Source organism: Sorex araneus, chromosome 6, assembly GCF_027595985.1.
Source record: "Sorex araneus isolate mSorAra2 chromosome 6, mSorAra2.pri, whole genome shotgun sequence".
Lineage (NCBI taxonomy): Eukaryota > Metazoa > Chordata > Mammalia > Eulipotyphla > Soricidae > Sorex > Sorex araneus.
The window spans coordinates 26,595,500-26,614,374 of record NC_073307.1 but is presented as its reverse complement, the minus strand read 5'-3'; the positions used below and the strand labels follow the sequence as shown (position 1 = coordinate 26,614,374).

The 18,875-nt window shown below is 41.1% G+C and overlaps 1 protein-coding gene across 1 annotated transcript in view; it reads right to left on the bottom strand.

The window, feature by feature from the left end:
- Positions 1-4,219: 4,219 nt before the first annotated feature.
- Positions 4,220-18,875, bottom strand: part of CDKL3 (cyclin dependent kinase like 3) — a 58,777-nt gene continuing 44,121 nt past the window's right edge. Inside the window, exons 6-8 of the mRNA XM_055142946.1 lie at positions 9,927-10,015; positions 4,826-4,979; positions 4,220-4,555 (exon numbers count right to left, since the gene is read on the bottom strand). Of these exons, the coding sequence (XP_054998921.1) occupies positions 4,220-4,555; positions 4,826-4,979; positions 9,927-10,015 (579 nt within the window). The remainder of the gene's footprint in view (positions 4,556-4,825; positions 4,980-9,926; positions 10,016-18,875) is intronic.

The following is an 18,875-nucleotide window of genomic DNA, read 5'->3' as shown; positions in this document are numbered from 1 at the left end:
TTCAAAACATTAACTTTTAATTTTTGGGGGGAAGGGTTCACACCTTGCAATGCTCAGGGGTTACTTCTGGTTCTGCATTCAGGAATTACTCCTGATGGGGCTCAGGGGACCGACCATATGGGATGCTGGCAATAGAATCCAGGCTGGCCATGTGCGACCAAGCACCCTACCTGCTGTACTATCTTTCCAGACCCCTAACTTTTTTTTTCTTTTTGGGTCACACCCAGCGATGCTCAGGGGTTACTCCTGGCTTTGCATTCAGGAATTACTCCTGGCAGTGCTTGGGGGACCATATGGGATGCCGGGGATCGAACCCGGGTCGGCCGCGTGCAAGGCAAACGTCCTACCCGCTGTGCTATTGCTCCAGCCCCAGACCCCTAACTTTTAATTTTGTATCCTGTTTGTTACATTGACTTTGACAAACTATTTTAGCTCATGTTAAGAAAAATGAACTTTTTTTGGAGGGGACCACATCCAGTGATGCTCAGGGATTACTCTTGGCTCTTTTTTCAGGAATTACTCCTGGCAGTGCTTGAGGGAACTATATGGGATGCTGGGGATCAAACATCCCCAGCTGTATGCAAGGCAAACAACCTACCTGCTATACTATCTCTCCTGCTTTTAACTTCTCTTTTTTTCAAAATGATAGCAGGTAGGGCATTTGCCTTGCACAAGGCCAACCTGAGTTCAATCCCTAGGATACCATATGGTCCCCTAAGCACTGCCAGGAGTAATTCCTGAGTACAGAGCCAGGAGCAACCCCTGAGCATAGCAGGGTGTGACCCAAAAAAGAAAAAAAAAGATGAGCTTGGACAATATGAAATCACCCCCATAATTACTTGTGAGCTCAACATTCTGAAATTCTTTTGTGTTATATAATTTGCTGACTGGACTACAAAAACCTTTGTGGTTAATAACTACTCTTCTATAATGTAATGATAGTATCCAAATGACTATGTGGATTTACTCAATTGTACTTTACTAGTTACTTACCCTTAGGTTTGTGATATTTTCAGTTTTTCTATCATTAACATTGTACTTAATTTGTTAATAAGTTACTTTCTTATGAAAACATAAAGAACCACACTGCTTTTTTTTTTCTAGTAAAAAATAAGACATTGGAGCTGGAGAGATAGTGCAGTGGGTAGGGCACTTGGCTTGCACACAGATGACTGAAATTCAATTCCTGGCATTCAATATGTTTGGTCCTTTGCATACTTCCAGGAGTTATCATTGAGTGCAGAGCCAGGAGTAAGCCCTGAGCTGAACCAGGTGTGGCCCAAATAAACAAGAACAACAAAATATCCATGTTGCAATTATTTTCAGTCTGCAGGATGTTAACAAGATTTTGTTAAATTAAAAAAAAAGATTTTGTTAAATTTTGTTAAGTGTAAAACCAGAAGGTCTTGTTCCTATGGGTGATAATCTTAATTTATTAAGCTAATGTGTTATAAGTAACACATTAAATATGTAAGTTAAATTATAAGAAGTTGGCTAAAATTGTGAAAATACTAAGTAATAGCCTACACTTATACCAGGGAGGGGGAAAAAAGGGAAACTAAAAGTACATTTTAAAAGACATTAGATTCCAAAGGTAAAGAAAATGACATCAGGGAGAGAAGGATATTGAAATAAAACATATTTTCATGACTAGCTTTTTGTCTTACATGTGTGAGTGTTGTATCCTCTTGCCAGTTATTGGATGCAACTTGTGCAATAGGTTGTGAAGAAGTACATCTCTTTTTTGCTCTTTCAGTTAACCTATTATTTAAAAAAAGATGAGAAGATATTAGAACTCTCAAGAAGTGCTTCTAGGGGCAATAGAGATAGTCCAGCAGATAAGGTGCTTGCCTTGCACAGGGGCCCACCTGGGTCCAATCCCCAGCAACGCATATGGTCCCTCAGGCACTGCCAGAAGTGATTCTTAGAACTCAGAATTTAGCCTTGACCACGCTGGGTGTTGCCCAGGCCCTCACCCTACCCTCAAAAAAGTCCTTCTAAGTTCAAGAATGAACATTGTACTAAGTAAGTCCTAATAGTTGAATACTAAATGGGAATATGAGATTGTCAGTCCTTAAGTGGCCATGGTTCTAAGCAAAGAGGTGAGAATGGAATAGAGAATGGGTGACCCACGGCTAACATCAACGGTGACTATTGTAACATTGCTTCAGCTCATCTATATTGCACCTTCTATTCTGAATCTGGAAATCTTAACTATTTAATAACTATGCTTACTATCAAAGACTGATTTATAACCATGGTTATTGCAACCATTTTCTGGGGCAGGGGTGGGAGGGGGGGGTGAGGGTTGCAAGTACAACTGAGTTCTTTTCGATCTGTTTATTTTTGGTTCATAACCAGCACTGCTCAGGATTTAACTCTGGCTCTGTGTTCAGGGATCAATTCTGGTGGGCTCAGGTAGGACCATATAGGATGCCAGGGATCGAACTCAGATCAGCCTCATGCAAGACAAGAGCCTTACTCACTGTTCTATCACTCTGGCCCTGAAACGGGTTCTTTCTCTCTGGAGCTTGCTGTACCTTGGACTGACATAGAAATGTCTACCTGAGCCAGAGCAATAGTACAGTGGGTAGGGCATTTGCTTTGCACTCGGCTAACCCAGGTTCAATCCCCAGCATCTCATATGGTCCCCCAAACAATGCCAGGAGTAATTCCTGAGTGCAGAACCAGGAGTAATCCCTGAGCATTGCCGGGTGCCACCCAAAAGCAAAACAAAACAAAACAACAACAATAACAACAAAACAGAATGTCTACTTGCCCTCCGCTGCCAATCACTAAGCTTCCTAATTTACAGTCCAGACCAGGCTGCCAGAATCCATGCAAGTTACTGAACTTAACCTCTTTCCTCATCTAGATACAGTCACTGTCACCTGTTGCTCATTGATTTGTTTGAGCAGGCACCAGTACACATCTCTCATTGAAAGACTTATTGTTACTGTTTTTGGCATTTCCAATACACACAGGTAGCTTGCCAGGCTCTGCCGAGCGCGAGGCCTCCATACTCTCAGTAGCTTGCCAGGCTCTTCGAGAGGGGCGGAGGAATCGAACTCGGGTCAGCCGCGTGAAAGGCGAACCGCTGTGCTATCGCTCCAGCCCCTAGATACAGTAGTTCACCTAAATTTAGAGTTGGCGCTTATGCTTGCCAGACAGACCCTGGCCATCCACCAAACTTCCCTTGAAGTTTCGTGGCACTGATCACTCAATTTATACCAATAGCGAAATCTAAAACTGGCTCAAAAGTTGTTTCTTTCCAAATATTTGACAATAAAAAAAATGTGTGTGTATGTGTGTGTGTGTGTGTGTGTGTGTGTGCGCACACACGGGGTGAGGGGTGGGGGACTGGGGTTTAGGGTCAGACTGGTAGTGCTCAAGTTTTACTTCTGTGCTCAGGGATCACCATTGATGGTGACGGTGCTTAGGGGACCATATGTGGCACTGGGGATTGAATCCAAGTTGGTTACTAGCAAGGCAAATATCCTACCTGCTATACTATCTCTCTGGCCCCTCAAAGAATATTATCAACAATACTTTCTCCTTTTTAATAATTTATAATAGAGTAAATAAAGCTTATTGATTTACCAAGGAATATATTAATGCTAGAATTCAGGCCATATTGTTTTGTTTTGTTTCTCTTTAAAACAATAAGGTTTTCTTTTTTTTTCTTTCCCCTTTTATAGAATAAATTTTTCTGAGTCTTTAAAAACACATTTTTCCAAAAGACATTTGTAATAACTTAAACATCTACGAAGTAAAAAAAAAAATAAAGTTAATTTCTTCCTTAACAGTCATCAGAAGTACGCAATAATGGTTCACTGTAAGATTATAATCTTTTTTTTTTTTTTTTTTTTTTGCTTTTTGGGACACACCTGGCGATGCACAGGGGTTACTCCTGGCTCTGCACTCAGGAATCACCCCTGGCGGTGCTCAGGGGACCATATGGGATGCTGGGAATCAAACCCAGGTCGGCCGTGTGCAAGGCAAATGCCCTACCCGCTGTGCTATTGCTCCAGCCCAAGACTATAATCTTAATGTCTTCAAATTTAGTCTATACACAGTAGTATGAACTTGATTTTTAAAAATATCATTAAATTATAAAAACATTCATTACTTGGGACTGCTTTGTTTTTGTTCTTTCTAGCCCCCTCCCCCATGCCCACCCACCCCCTCATCGCCCCATCTGCTTTTTTTTTCTAACAACTCACCTTAAATTAGAGTGGGAGACATTTGAATTGGTATTTGAAGTCACTAGATGACTACCAGCTATATTGATAGGTGGCATCACCATACTACCTCCAGCATGCAGATCATGTTTCACGCCATTAGAGTTATTGATGGGATTGACAGGATGTGATGGTTCATTTATTACAGGTTTTGCATCTTGAGACACAGTATGAAAACTTGGTTTAGATGCATTCTGTTGACTACGTCCACCTTCACACACTACCTTTTTGGGTTCTAAAGTACCACCTTTTCCTCCTTTGACTTTTAACACTCTGGCTTTCGTGTCCTTGGACCTTTTATCTTTCTCCAATTCCTGAAACAGATAACATTCAAACTCTGAGTCAAGAAACAATTATTATTGTTTGTTTTCCAGGAGCCACACCTGGCAATGCTCAGGGTCCATTCCTGACTACGTTCAGGGATCACTCCTGGAGGAGCTGGGAACTACGCAGGGTGCAGAGGACAGAACCAAGGTCAGCCACGTGCAAAAGAAGCGCCCTACCCAATCCCAAGACAACAGTTACTTTTACCATTAAAGCAGTAATTATAATATAGTTACACTGGTTTTTAAAAAATCTGTCACCTTTCCCAAAACTGAAGTAGTCAGCAGTGTATTGGTATAATTTGATTTTTTTTTATCTTTTATACATTCATTTTCTTTAGAATTCTCTTTTGGTTTTATGAATGAATTGACTTTTGCTTCTTGTAGTAACTTAGCTTTAAGTTCCGGAATGAATCTGATGGAAAAAGCATAGCAACAAAAATATTTTTGTTAATGTACAGTATCTTTAATGGAATGGACAATTTAATAAATACACATTTCATCTAAGTATTTACGCTTATTTACTAAGTGTAAATAAGTCATCAATAGTGCATGCTGAGAGATTGCACAATATATACCTAACACAATTTGCTTCCAGGTAAATACATCTTCTCAATATCTCACACTTTTGAGACATGTGTTTTACCACAGAGTCACATCCCTGGCCCAGAATTTTGCCATGGGAATTTATTATAAAAACATTCCAAAATAAGGAGCTGGCAAAATAGCCTAACAGCCTGAGTGCATGTTTTGCATGAAAGTTCAAACCCCAGCAAAAACTTTGTCCTCCAACCGCCACTAGGAGGAACCTGAGCACTTAGCCAAGAGCTAAACCTGTAGGTAGTTCCCATGCACTGCAAGGTTAGATACTCCCCACCCCCAATAACTAAACTTTCTTCAAAAGTAGGGGTTGGGGATGTGTCTTAAAGGGCTGGAATGAATGCCTAGATTGCACAGGACCTTGGTTTGAATACACAATGCCCTTGGTGTTTGACCCCTGGGTCCTAGCTTTCTTTTTCTCTCACCCTTCTTTTTTTTTTTTTTTTTTTTTTTTTTTTGCTTTTTGGGTCACACCCAGCGATGCTCAGGGGTTACTCCTGGCTTTGCACTCAGGAATTACTCCTGGCAGTGCTTGGGGGACCATATGGGATGCCGGGGATCGAACCCAGGTCAGCCGCGTGCAATGCAAACGCCCTACCCGCTGTGCTATCGCTCCGGCCCCTCTCACCCTTCTTTTTATTTCTCTTTTCTTTTTTCTTTCTCTTCCTCTCTCCCTTTTTTCCTGCCTTCCTCCCTTCTGCTCATTTGGTTTTGGGGGCCATACATGGTGGTGCTTAGGGATATTTCTGGCATGTTGCTTAGGGGTCAGCTCCTGGTGATGTGACCATTAAGTACCAGGGATTAAACCAGCTAAAAAAAGATGTTCATTAGCCCTTTGAGCCACCTCCCAGTCCCCAAAGTAATTTCTTTTAAAATTGAAAATGCATTCACGTGATTCAAAATTCAAGAGGATATCCTGAAAAGTCTCCTTTGCCCATGAGTTATTGGTTCCACTCCTTGAAGAAGCTAACAGTTTGGGTCAACCTTAGAGTAACTCACTCATCAATTCATGAATTAATTCTTCCCTAGATTCAGTCCACATTTGCCAGTGTTGTGAAGGTACTTGTCTGGGTGTATAATCTCCGGGACGGCCAGGGAGGCTCCAGCAGCTCTCCCCGTCACCGGTTCGGGGCGGGGGCTGGGGGGGAGAGGAGGGTCTTGGGCCGCCCGCCCAGCCGGGATGGCCTGTGCCATGGGGTAGACGGAGGAGGAAACAAGGGTCAAGCTGGTTGATTGATCAGTTGCCGTTTATTCCATTCTCCCCACACCCACGCCTGTTCCAGTCTCTGAGCCCCCCATTCTTGTCTCGCACTGCTCCTTATTCCCGTCTCCTCCTGTCTCTCCCACTCATCTCACAGCCTCGTCTCTCTCTCCACATGCTTGCTCCTGCATTCTTCCCCTACATTCTTCTCCCTCTGTCCCCCTTGCTAGTCTCTCCGGGCTCTTGCTGCCCTGCTCTCTCTCTCTCTCCTCTCCTCCAACTCTCTCATTTCTCCAACCCAGCACTCTGGGCTGATGCTACACCCAGTTCCGTAGCAACCGGAGCTTCCATATGACCCTGCAATACCACTCCTGGGAATATATCCTGAGGCTGCAAAAAAGCACAGTAGAAATGACATCTGTACCTATATGTTCATTGCAGCACTGCTCACAATAGCCAAAATCTGGAAACAACCCAAGTGCCCTAGAACAGATGACTGGTTAAAGAAACTTTGGTACATCTACACACCGGAATTCTATGCAGCTGTTAGGAGAGATGAAGTCATGGAATTTGCTTATAAATTGATAGACATGGAGAGTATCATGCTAAGTGAAATGAGTCAGAAAGAGGGACAGACATAGAAGGACTGCACTCATTTAGAAGTATAGAATAACATCACATGAGGCTGACACCCAGGACAGTAGATACAAAGGCCAGGGGGATTGCCCCATAGCTGGAAAACTGCTTCATGAGCGGAGGGGAGAAGGCAGATGGAATAGAGAAGGGATCACTAAGAAAATTATGGCTGGAGGAATCAGTCAGGATGGGAGATGTGTGCCAAAAGCAGATAATGGACCAAATATGATGACCTCTCAGTGTCTGTGTTGCAAGCTATAATGCCCAAAAGTAGAGAGAGAGTATGGGGAATACTGTCTGCCATGGAGGCAGGGGGAGGGTGGGAAAGGGGGGGTGTATACCAGAAATACTGGTGGTGGGGAATGTGCACTGGTGGAGGGATGGGTATTTGATCATTGTGTGACTGTAACCCACACATGAAAGCTTGTTACTATCTTACAGTGATCCAATAAAATTAAAAAAAAAAAAAAAAAAAGAAAGCCCTTCCTGACTCCCATCAGGTTCAAGGGCAGAAACACCACCTAGGGGTATTCTTTTTCTCCTTAGTCCAATAACTTAATTAACATCTTAATTCTACTTCTTTTTTTTTTTTTTTGCTTTCTGGGTCACATCTGGCAATGCTCAGGGGTTACTCCTGGCTCTGCACTCAGGAATTACTCCTGGTGGTGCTCAGGGGACCATATGGGATGCTAGGAATCGAACCCGGGTCGGCCGCATGCAAGGCAAACACCCTACCCGCTGTGCTATCGCTCCAGCCCCTTAATTCTACTTCTTAATATTATTATTTTTGTATGAACACAGTAAGAAATACACTGAGGCTTGTAGGGCAGCTCTCCTGGGAACATCCTGCCACAGACTCAGACTACAGTGCTCAGACCAAATTAATCTTGCCTCACCCTAGCAGGGTCCAAATCTGGTTACTTTTTGGATCATGAGAGAATTTGTCCATGACCATGCTCTTAATTTATATTTAAGCATTATGGCACTTTGGCCAGGCCTATTTCGATGCCAGAATAGCACATAGCTTACAGCTTGCCCTGGGTCCATCCAGTCCCTTGTCAGGACCCTGCTTTTGGGGTGCTAGGAAGTAAGGGCAACTGAGGCTTAGGTTGAGAGAACAGATGTCCAGGAGGTAATATTATCTGGACTCAATAAACTCCCATGTTACAAAAGCATAGCATTAACTGTGGTCTTGTGTCCGTACAAAAAGGACATTGCTCTGAATTAACTATGCAAAGGACTTAAGAAGAAGAGAAAAACAGTATTTACAAGTTAACAGAGCACAAAGAGAGAAGTTACAAATAAACATAGAAGAAAGGGAGCACTGTGATGGGGGTAATCCAATAAACCTAAGCTCCCTGTGGCAAGGCAGGAAGGACAAAACAATGTTATTTTACATCTGGGAATAAACAGAATGAGGAGACAAAGAAAACAAAGAACTAGTGTGATTAGTTCAACTAAATAAGAAAAATCACACTTTCAAAACCACTTTGCACTACAGAAGTTTCCCTGAAAGATGCCGGATATCATAGGAAAATGTCTTCCTCAATGCTTTGGAATTCCAGGAATTGGTACTCAGGAACTTTCGTCCCTGAACAGTAAAATCTGAGTAAATAAATACTCCAGAGAAATAAACTCAATCTATGTAAAATGGTTATGAGTGACTATTCAATAAGTAGTTATTTTTCACCAGTGGGATTTTTCAATATATTTCCTCCCCCCCCCTTTTTTTTTTTGGTTTTAGGATAAAATTACTTTTTGAAATACCCAAAGTTCTAATTACTCTAAAATTTTTAAGGTCATTTTTTTTTTCATTTTTAGTCTATCTTCAATAGATAGACTATAGATAGATAGACTAAAAGCCCAGAATAGCATTTTCTGGACTTTTACATGATCAACTCATCACATTACATTTTAAATTGATGTCCACCTTTATGATCTTATCACATCCTAAGGTCAACTAATTTTGCAATTACTGAGAAGCTTCTTGTTTCTTTCAATGCCCAAACGAAAAATGGTGTTTTTTTATTTTTTATTTTTTAATTTTGTATTTTTTGCTCTTTTGGGTCACACCCGGCAAAGCTCAGGGGTTACTCCTGGCTCTGCACTCAGGAATTACCCCTGGCAATGCTCAGGGGACCATATGGGATTCTGGGAATCAAACCCAGGTCAGTCGAGTGCAAGGCAAACGCCCTACCTGCCATGCTACGGCTCCAGCCCCTCCCCCCCAAAAAATGGTGTTTTTTTAGAAAAAGTACTTTTAAATCTATCTTGGCATTATCTATTATATACTAAATGTGTAAGAGAAAGTCTATAAAAAAGCGTGATCCCTGCAGGGAACTTGAAATTTGATGGGGGAGAATAAAGCAATAGGCACTGAAACAGAATAGAACTGAGAAAAAAATTACTTGGTAAATGAATACTAACTAAAATATATTGATCAGAGAGGAAACAGTAGACAATTGTAAGTAGAGACAAAAATGTGGATAAAGCTAAAAATTATTATTTTATTTTATTTTATATTATTTTTATTTTGGACCACACCCGCTGTACTCAAAGCTTACTCATAGCAGGCTCAGGGGACTATATGAGGGTGCAATGCAAGCACCTTACCCGCTCTATCATCTGTCTCACCCCTTATTATGTATTTATTATGATCTCTGGAATACATCAGTCATTGAAAGTATGTGTAAGGAACTTATACTGATTAGGATAGTAATTTTATGATAAATATTAGTTGCAATTATTATTTTTAGAATTTTCATAATGACTTTGTAAATAATCAAACCCTGATACAACAACTCAATAAGTTTTTATGAATTGATTTTTCTGTTGTGTTCCATTAGCTTAAATAGCAATTCTAATGCCAGTAAAACTTTCCAATACAAAACATTTTAAAAGTCCACAGTTACCAAAAGTGCTTACTTTTCAATAAATCCATCTCTAGTAAAATACTCATGATGTAAAAGATCAGTGGATGATATTCTCTCAGATGGATCAATTTGTAAACAAGCCTAGAGTGATTTAAAAAAGATTCTAATGTTAAACTCTTTACAGGACTCCATAAGGTAAAAATTAAATTTATATGATAAATGTAGGAGTGATTAATTATGCAGAAGTAAAGACATTTGAAAATATGGAATTAGACCTCAAGAATTTTTTCGTTCTCACCTTTTCCCCCCAAGAAATATGTACATTATTACAGATTAAATGTTCTGATCCTAGCCAAAATAGAAGTTATCTATTTATACTCAATTTAGCAGATATTCACTAGTTCATTTTCATCTTATCAGTTCTATTATGTGGAAACTTCCTGAATTACCATTTCCATCTTTCAGAACCGGAAGCATGATAACTATTTGCCAAATTAGAATTTTAATTCATACTGTCTGATTCCCAATTTAATTTCACAAATATTTAAATAATCCATTACTAGAATAGCTTTTTTAAGTTACCCTGTCATTGCCTACTCCAGATGGAATCCTGGTGACCAAAAGCTTCCATAAGCAAGGTCCAGGTATGCAGGTCCAAGACTGCATCTCCAGGCTACATGGCGGCAGAGGACCTACCTGGGGTATCCCTTCCCCAGTCCCCTTCTGCCCAGCAGACTGGCTGTCATGCCCATAATTTGCCTCCAGGCACCATCTTAGTTTACCAACAGCCCTGGCCCAGAGACACAGTAGCAAGTCCTGGAAGACACCACATCCTCAGAGATCTCTCTGGGCCCCATACCAGACCAATTTCACCAGGGCACCCCAGATGGAGCAGGTGCAGTCTCTCTGCCTACTCCAGATGGAATTCTGGTGACCAAGATCTTCCACAAGCAAGGCTCAGGTATGCGGGTTCCAGGACTGAATCTCCAGGCCACATGGCAGCAGAGGACCTGGGGTGTCCCTCCCTGGGTCCCAGCCTGCCCAGCAGACTGACTGCCTTGCCCACAATTTGCCTCCGGGTGCCATTTTAGTGCACCAATAGCCCTGGCTCAGAGACTCCAATTGAATCTCTAAATAGATTAGTGCCATACAGAGATATCTCTGGAACCCAATCATTTACAATCTAGGAATTTACATGTACAATCATGGCCCTGTGAGCTCTCATGATATTCAAAATGAACAATTGAAAATAAATTAGGGGCTGGAGTGATAGCACAGCAGGTAGGGTGTTTGCCTTGCACACAGCCGACCTGGGTTCGATTCCCAGCATCCCATATGGTCCCCTGAGCACCGCCAGGGGTAATTCCTGAGTGCAGAGCCAGGAGTGACCCCTGTGCACCTCTGAGTGTGACCCAAAAAGAAAAAAAAAAAAGAAAAAAAAAGAAAAATTATCTAGCATCTGCCCCTGGCAGGTAGGCTTGAATGGTGGTGGGAAATTTCCAGCAAAATATAAATGCCCAAAATTAGAGAGAGAGTATTGGAGAAATTGTCTTCCATAGAGGCAGGGTGAGGACTGTGATGTGGGTGGTGGAAAATGTGCACCGGTGGAGGGGTGGGTGATCCATCATTGTATGGCTGAATCTCAAACATGAAAGCTTTGTAACTCTATCTCATGGTGATACAATTAAAAAAAAAAAAGTAATGTGGAGTTCATGCCCAATTCAATCCCCTTAATCAAAGGCTGAACAAATAGCACTACTTCTACATTATTAAAAAAAAAAAGTTACCCTATCATGGGAGTACTCCAACTTAATAGAGGAACAACCCAAAACCCCAAAAGGAAACAATAAAAAAAGAATTTTGATATCAATTTGTACATAAAGTATCTAAATAGAGAGAACTATAATCATAAACAGAATACATTAATTAAGATATTAGGACAAAATTTAAATAAAATACTTGCTTAATAATTTTTATTCTTCTGAAAGAAGTCAAAACAATAATAAAAGATAATTTAAAAAATTTATTTATTTACTTTTTATCACCCTTGGTGATACTCAGGGGTTACTCCGAGTTCTGCACTCTGGAATTACTCCTCGCGGTGCCTAGAGGAATATATAAGATGCAAGGCAAATGCCCACCTACTGTACTATTGCTCTGGTCCCTAAAGATCATTTTATTTATTTATTTATTTTTGCTTTTTCTTTTTTTTCGGGGGGGGGTCACACCCGGCAATGCACAGGGGTTACTCCTGGCTCATGCACTCAGGAATTACTCCTGGCAGTGCTCGGGGGACCAAATGGGATGCTGGGAATCGAACCCAGGTCTGCGTGCAAGGCAAACGCTACCTGTTGTGCTTTTGCTTCATCCCCTAAAGATCATTTTATTGATGCTTACTATGTACTACAGAATTCTTTTATCTAGTCTTTTCCTATTACTCGATCCTATCGATCCTAATAACAGATCTACAAGGTAGGTATTCTTATTTCCATTGAGAAGATGAGATTACCGAGGCACTGAGAAATCAAGTAATCTGTCTGAGATTTCAAAAATAGAAAAACTATCATTGGGGGCTGGAGCAATAGCACAGCGGGCAGGGCATTTGTCTTGCACTCGGCCAACCCGGGTTTGATTCCCAGCATCCCATATGGTCCCCTGAGCACCACCAGGCGTAATTCCTGAGTGCATGAGCCAGGAGTAACCCCTGTGCATTGCCGGGTGTGACCCAGAAAGAAAGAAAGAAAGAAAGAAAGAAAGAAAGAAAGAAAGAAAGAAAGAAAGAAAGAAAGAAAGAAAGAAAGAAAGAAAGAAAGAAAGAAAGAAAGAAAGAAAGAAAGAAAGAAAGAAAGAAAGAAAGAAAGAAAGAAAGGAAGGAAGAAAGAAAGAAAGAAAGAAAGAAAGAAAGAAAGAAAGAAAGAAAGAAAGAAAGGAAGGAAGGAAGAAAGAAAGAAAGAAAGAAAGAAAGAAAGAAAGAAAGAAAGAAAGAAAGAAAGAAAGAGAGAAAGAGAGAAGGAAAGACTATCATTAAAATGCAAAAAATTATTATTATTTATTCTTATTCATTTCAAAATATATACTTAAATGGATTCACAGAAAAGTTGTAGAGATCTGCTATACAGCAATTTACAAATAATTAGTAATACTGTATTATATATTTTAAAACTTGTAAAGAGGATAAATGATAGTCTTGCCACAAAAAGTTGACTCACAAAGTGAAGTGATCCATTATTAACTGCAGGGTGTAGGAATACTCAGATCTTAAAACTGCAACTAGCTAAAAAATATGTGCTTGATTTAGAATATAAAAGTAGTCGATCAGAAAAACTGTACTTTTCTTCTTTTGGGCCCATACCAGGCGCTGTTCAAAAGATTCTCCTGGCACAGTGCACTGGGGCTTCTCCCAGAAATGCTTAGGGACTGTATAGTGCCAGAAGCAAACTCTAAGGCTTCTGCATACAAAGCAAGCACTCCATGACTTTGAGCTATTTCCCTGATACATCAATAAAACTTAATCTGAAATGGGCTGGAAAGATGTTAACAGAGTTAAGTACATGCTTTACATGCAGGAGTGTGGAGTTTGGTCTGTAACACCACCTGGTCCCTGAACAGAGTCAGCAGTAGCCTTTAAGTACTACCAGATATGACCCTAAAACAGGAATAATAGCAACAAGTTAAGAAAAATGCTAAAATACCTGTTCAAGATATAACCTAGTAGAGGTGAACTTCAAATTAGTCCTCGTGTTTAATTCTGAAAATTTAGTACATGTCCTAGTTTAAAAAATGTAAAAAATATGTGTGTGTGTGGTGTAAGGGATTAAAACTCAGGCATGGACTCTGATTTCTCCAACCTTCACAGTTTCTTCAAACATATATAGGACAGGGTTGGGGAGATAGCGAAGAGGACTCATGTGCATGCTTTTCATGCAGAAACCAGGGTGTGAGCTCAGCATCGCATGATTCCCTAAGCATCACAGGGAGTAGCCCCCAGGCAATGAGGGGGGAAACCCCTGGGCACTGCTGGGTGTGACCCAAAAAAGAGCCATCAAAACTAAAAATATTTTTATGAATACATACATATATATTTCTTAAATCTACCATTTTAATCTTCTAATAGGTACACAAGAGAGCTATGAGCATAAATAATTTTTGTTGCAATAGTCAAAAATAGGAAATAATCCTAAACAGGAGAATTGATTAAAGATACCGTAAAATATTTAGCAATAAAAGGAAAAATACTAATGGTACATGCAACAATTTTAATGAACCTTTAAACCATAATGCTGAGTTAAACCATAATAATCACAAATAAGAGCATGAAATGGATGGTTTCATTTATATAACCTAGAAATTGTAAGACCGCATCACTGCCCACCTACGAGAGATGGTCAGACTTCTTCATCAAAACCCTGAAAGAACGGTTTGAGGCTCTTTGTGTTCCTGGAGCAAGCAGATATCAATGGGCTACACTGGGACACGACAGGGACAAATGGAGACGTTACTGGCGCCCGCTCGAGCAAATCAAAGATCAACGGGATGATAAGTGATACAAGTGAGAACCCAGAAATTGTAAACTTATCTCTAATGACACACAGCCAATCTGCAGTTGTTTGGGGGAGAAATACAAAGGGAAAGATGGAGATGGATTGCAAAAGAATACAAGGAAATACTTGTAACAGAATGTGATGGTGGTTTCACAAGTATCTCTCTCTCCCTCTCTCTCTCTCTCTCTCTATCTATCTATCTATCTATCTATCTATCTATCTATCTATCTACTTATCAAAGATACAACTGTGCAAGCAAGCCGGGGTCCAAAAAGGATTCAGCACGATAGATCATATCCACACAGTGACCAAACTCATTGAAGTTTTTCGAGAGTTCAAGATGCTGCTCTATCTAACGTTCATTGACTTAAAGAAGGTCTTCGATTCTGTTGAGACTGAAGTGGTCATCTAAGCCTTAGCCAAACAGGGCGTTCAAACTCAGTACATCAAGATCCTCCTCGAGCTGCATTACAGATTCACCACCAGAATCTCACCATTCTTCAAGGAAGTGATCACTGACCTAAAGAGAGGGGTTCAGCAGAGTGATACCATTTCACTGAAACTATTCAGTGCTCGAGAACATCATTCAACAACTGGAATGGGAAGGAATGGGAGTGAAGATAGACGGTCGGCAACTACACCACCTTTGCTTTGCTGATGACATCATTCTCATAACACCAAACATTAGCCAAGCGGCACAAATGTTGGCCGACAGACCTCAGTGTGGAAAGGTTGGACTGCAGCTGGACCTCAACAAGACGATGCTCATGAAAAATTAACTAGTCCCTGAAGCTCCATTTGCTCTCAATGGAACAAACATCTCCGAATGCAGCAGCTATATGTACCTGGGTCGAGAACTCAACATGAGGAACGACTTGGTGCCAGAACTGCGCAGGAGGAAGAGAGCAGCGTGGAATGCCTTCAAGAGCATCGAAGAAGTATTTAAGAGAACGAAGGCCCTCTGACTCCGGGCACATCTTTTTGATTCCACCATTCTTCCTGCACTAACATATGCCTCAGAGACCTGGCCCTATGCAAAAAGGATGAGAATACTATTCGGGTATCCCAAAGAGAAATTGAAAGAGCTATGTTAGGAGTATCACGTCTCACTCAAGTGAGAGAAGGAATCCGGAGTTCCGACCTCCGTCGATGATCAAGAATCAGGGACGCTGTCTCGTTTGCCAAGACATCAATAATCAGATGGGCCTGACATGCAATGCGATTCAGAGACGACCGTGGACTAGAGCTGTTACTGAATGGATTCCTCGGGACAAAAGACCGCATGGCCGCCCACCAACGAGATGATCAGACTTCTTTGTCAAAACCCTGAATGAATGGTTTGAGGCTCTTCCTGTTCCTGGAGCGAGCAGATATCATTGGGCTACACTAGCACTCGACAGGGACAAATGGAGATGATACTGGCACCCACTTGAGCAAATCGAAGATCAACAGGATGACAAGTGATACAAGTGATACATTAAAAGTTTGTGTAGTTACATCAAAAATAGTAGAAACAACTTGTGTTGGCAGAGATGTGAAAAAGGAACTCATATACTGATGGTAGGAATGTTGTTTGGTTCACAACCTGTGGAAAACAGTATATAAAGTCCTCAAATAAACTTAGAATTGAGCTGCCATATGATCCAGCAATTCCAATTTTGGGTATATACTGCCAGGACAAAAAAAAACATTCATTGGAAAGGACATATGCACATCATTATTCACTGCAGCACTTTGTACAGTAAGTAAGATACGGAATCAACTTAGGTGTCCAAAGACAGATGAATAGATTATGAAGATGTGGTATACACACATAATGGAAGAACTGATAAAATCATGTAATTTATTGCAACCTAGATAAACTGAAGATACCATGTTGAGTGAAGTAAGCCAGAAGGATAAATACAGAATGATCTCACCTACCTGTGAGATCATTAATACAGAGTAACTGGACAAGGAAAGGCAATGTTTTATTTTATTATTATTATTTTGGGCTAGAGCAATAGCACAGTGGGTAGGGCATTTGCCTTGCATGTGGCCGGCCTGGGTTCGATTCCTCCGCCCCTCTCGGAGAGCACAGCAAGCTACCAAGAGTATCTCGTCCTCACAGTAGAGCCTGGCAAGCTACCCATGGCGTATTCGATATGCCAAAAATAGTAATAACAAGTCTCACAATGGAGACTACTGGTGCCCGCTTGAGCAAATCGATGAGCAACAGGATGACAGTGATACAGTGATATACAGTGATTTTGGTTTAGGTCCACACGCAGTGGTACTCAGGGTTTACTCCTGCTCTGCCATCAGAGATCATTACTGGCAAGGCTTGGAGGACCATACGGGAAGCTGGGGATTGAACCCTGGTTGGCTGCATGCAAGGCAAATGCTTTCCTCACTATATTATCACTCCAGACCCTGGAATACAATGTTTTAAAGGGGAATTTCTAGATTACGCTAGACCCCAGAGTATAGAGAGAAGGACAGAGAAGAAAAGAAGAGAGACAGGAAGAAAGAATATGAGAAAGGGGGAAGGGGGCTAGGGGCCTTGGGTTTACTCGTACAATGTGGGAATAGTATAGCTATAGATACAAACCACAGACTCAACACTGGAATACAAGATCCAAACCACAACTACCAAACTTTATAATGTGCCTATTAAGGTGACAGACTGGTAGGGGGCGGGAAGGGGATGAAACAGGAGAACACTGGTGGATGGAAGTTGACACTGGTAGTGGAATTGGTGCTATAATATTATAGGTCTATTGATAGCTTTGTAAATCATGGATCTTTACATTAAAAATTAACAAAAAAATAAAATAAAAATTAACAAAATAAAAGCTTGTGTAATTTACTGTGCATAAATTCTACCATATTAAAGTTGTTTGGAAAATTTAAATCTAGGGAAAATATACCTCTTAACCAGATATTTTTTAACCAGATATTAATATGTATTTTAAGTTAAAAAAATCAATAAAATGGTATTTATAATAAAAAGATAAATCATTTACATAGAACAAATACAAGCATGTATAAGACAAATGTGGCAGGCCAAATAAACAGATTATTCAAGTTGAAAGAAGTATTCATAAAAGATTAATATGCTTATTATTTGACAAATAAATATGAGAAACAACTATAATTGATAGATTAAGGGATTTTGAGTTTTTTTGTTGGTTTTTTTTTTTTTTTTAGTTTTGGGGCCATATCTGGTGGTGCCTAGGGGCTACTACTGGTACTGGGAAGTAGTTGCTTCTAGCAGTGCTCAAGGTCCAAATTTGGTCTTTGGGGAGCAAATTCCGGCCTCCAGCATAAAGGCAAGTACTCAGCCACTGAGCTATCTCTCTGGCCCAGACTAAGATTCTTGTAAGAGACACATAAAAAGACACATAAAAAAATCTCCGAACCGAGCAGCTTGCTGCGGAGTTGCCTCCGAACTTGAAGCCAGGCTGACTTCACCTGGGTGCTTCAGACAGGAGCAGGCACTGTCCCTCCTCTTGCCCCCTAAGAGCCCCGGTGGCCACCAACTTCCAGAACCCAATGAGAAGTGCAGGTACATGGGTTCAGTGACAGCAAACTCCAGGCCTCAAGGAATGGGCCGGTCCTTCTCATCCCCGCCCCTCCCCATGGGACCCTGGAGGTAACGCCCACAAACTGCCTCCAACTGCTACTTAAGCTCCTTAAGTGCTACTAAGTGAACATAAACAGCAGTGTACCAGGTATGACACTAAAAAAGCATGAATCCCTATGCAGATATTTGACTGGAGGAGTCTACAAGTATGTAGCACTGTAGCATGTCGTCCCATTGTTCATCGATTTGCTGGAGCAGGCATCAGTAACGTCTCCATTGTGAGACTTGTTACTGTTTTTGGCATATCGAATATGCCATGGGTAGCTTGCCGGGCTCTGCTGTGTGGATGGGATACTCTTGGTAGCTTGCCGGGCTCTCTGAGAGGGACGGAGAAATTGAACCTGGGTCGGCTGCGTGCAAGGCAAATGCCCTACCCGCTGTGCTATCGCTCCAGTCCTACAAGTATAGAAACCAAAATATTAATAGTAATTTTTGGAGGGTCCACACCCAGAAGTGCTCCCATCTCTTAGCTCAGGGATCATTCCAGGCAGGGCATGGGGGATCATATGGGGTGCTGGGGACTAATCTGAGTCAGCCACATGCAAGGCAAACACACTAAACACTGTACTATCTCTTCAGCCTCAAATTAGGAACATTTTAACTTTTCTTTTTATATCATAAATTTTCTACTTTTTCTATAATTACCGTTTCCCTTTATGATTATAATAAGTTTTTAAAAATTAAAACTGCAGGGGCTGGAGTGATAGTACAGTGTGTAGGGTGCTTGCCTTGCATACACCGACTGGGGCTCGGTCCCCTGCATCCCATATGGTCCCCTGAGCACCGAAAGTTGTGATTCCTGAGTGCAGAGACAGGAGTAACCCCTGAGCATCAC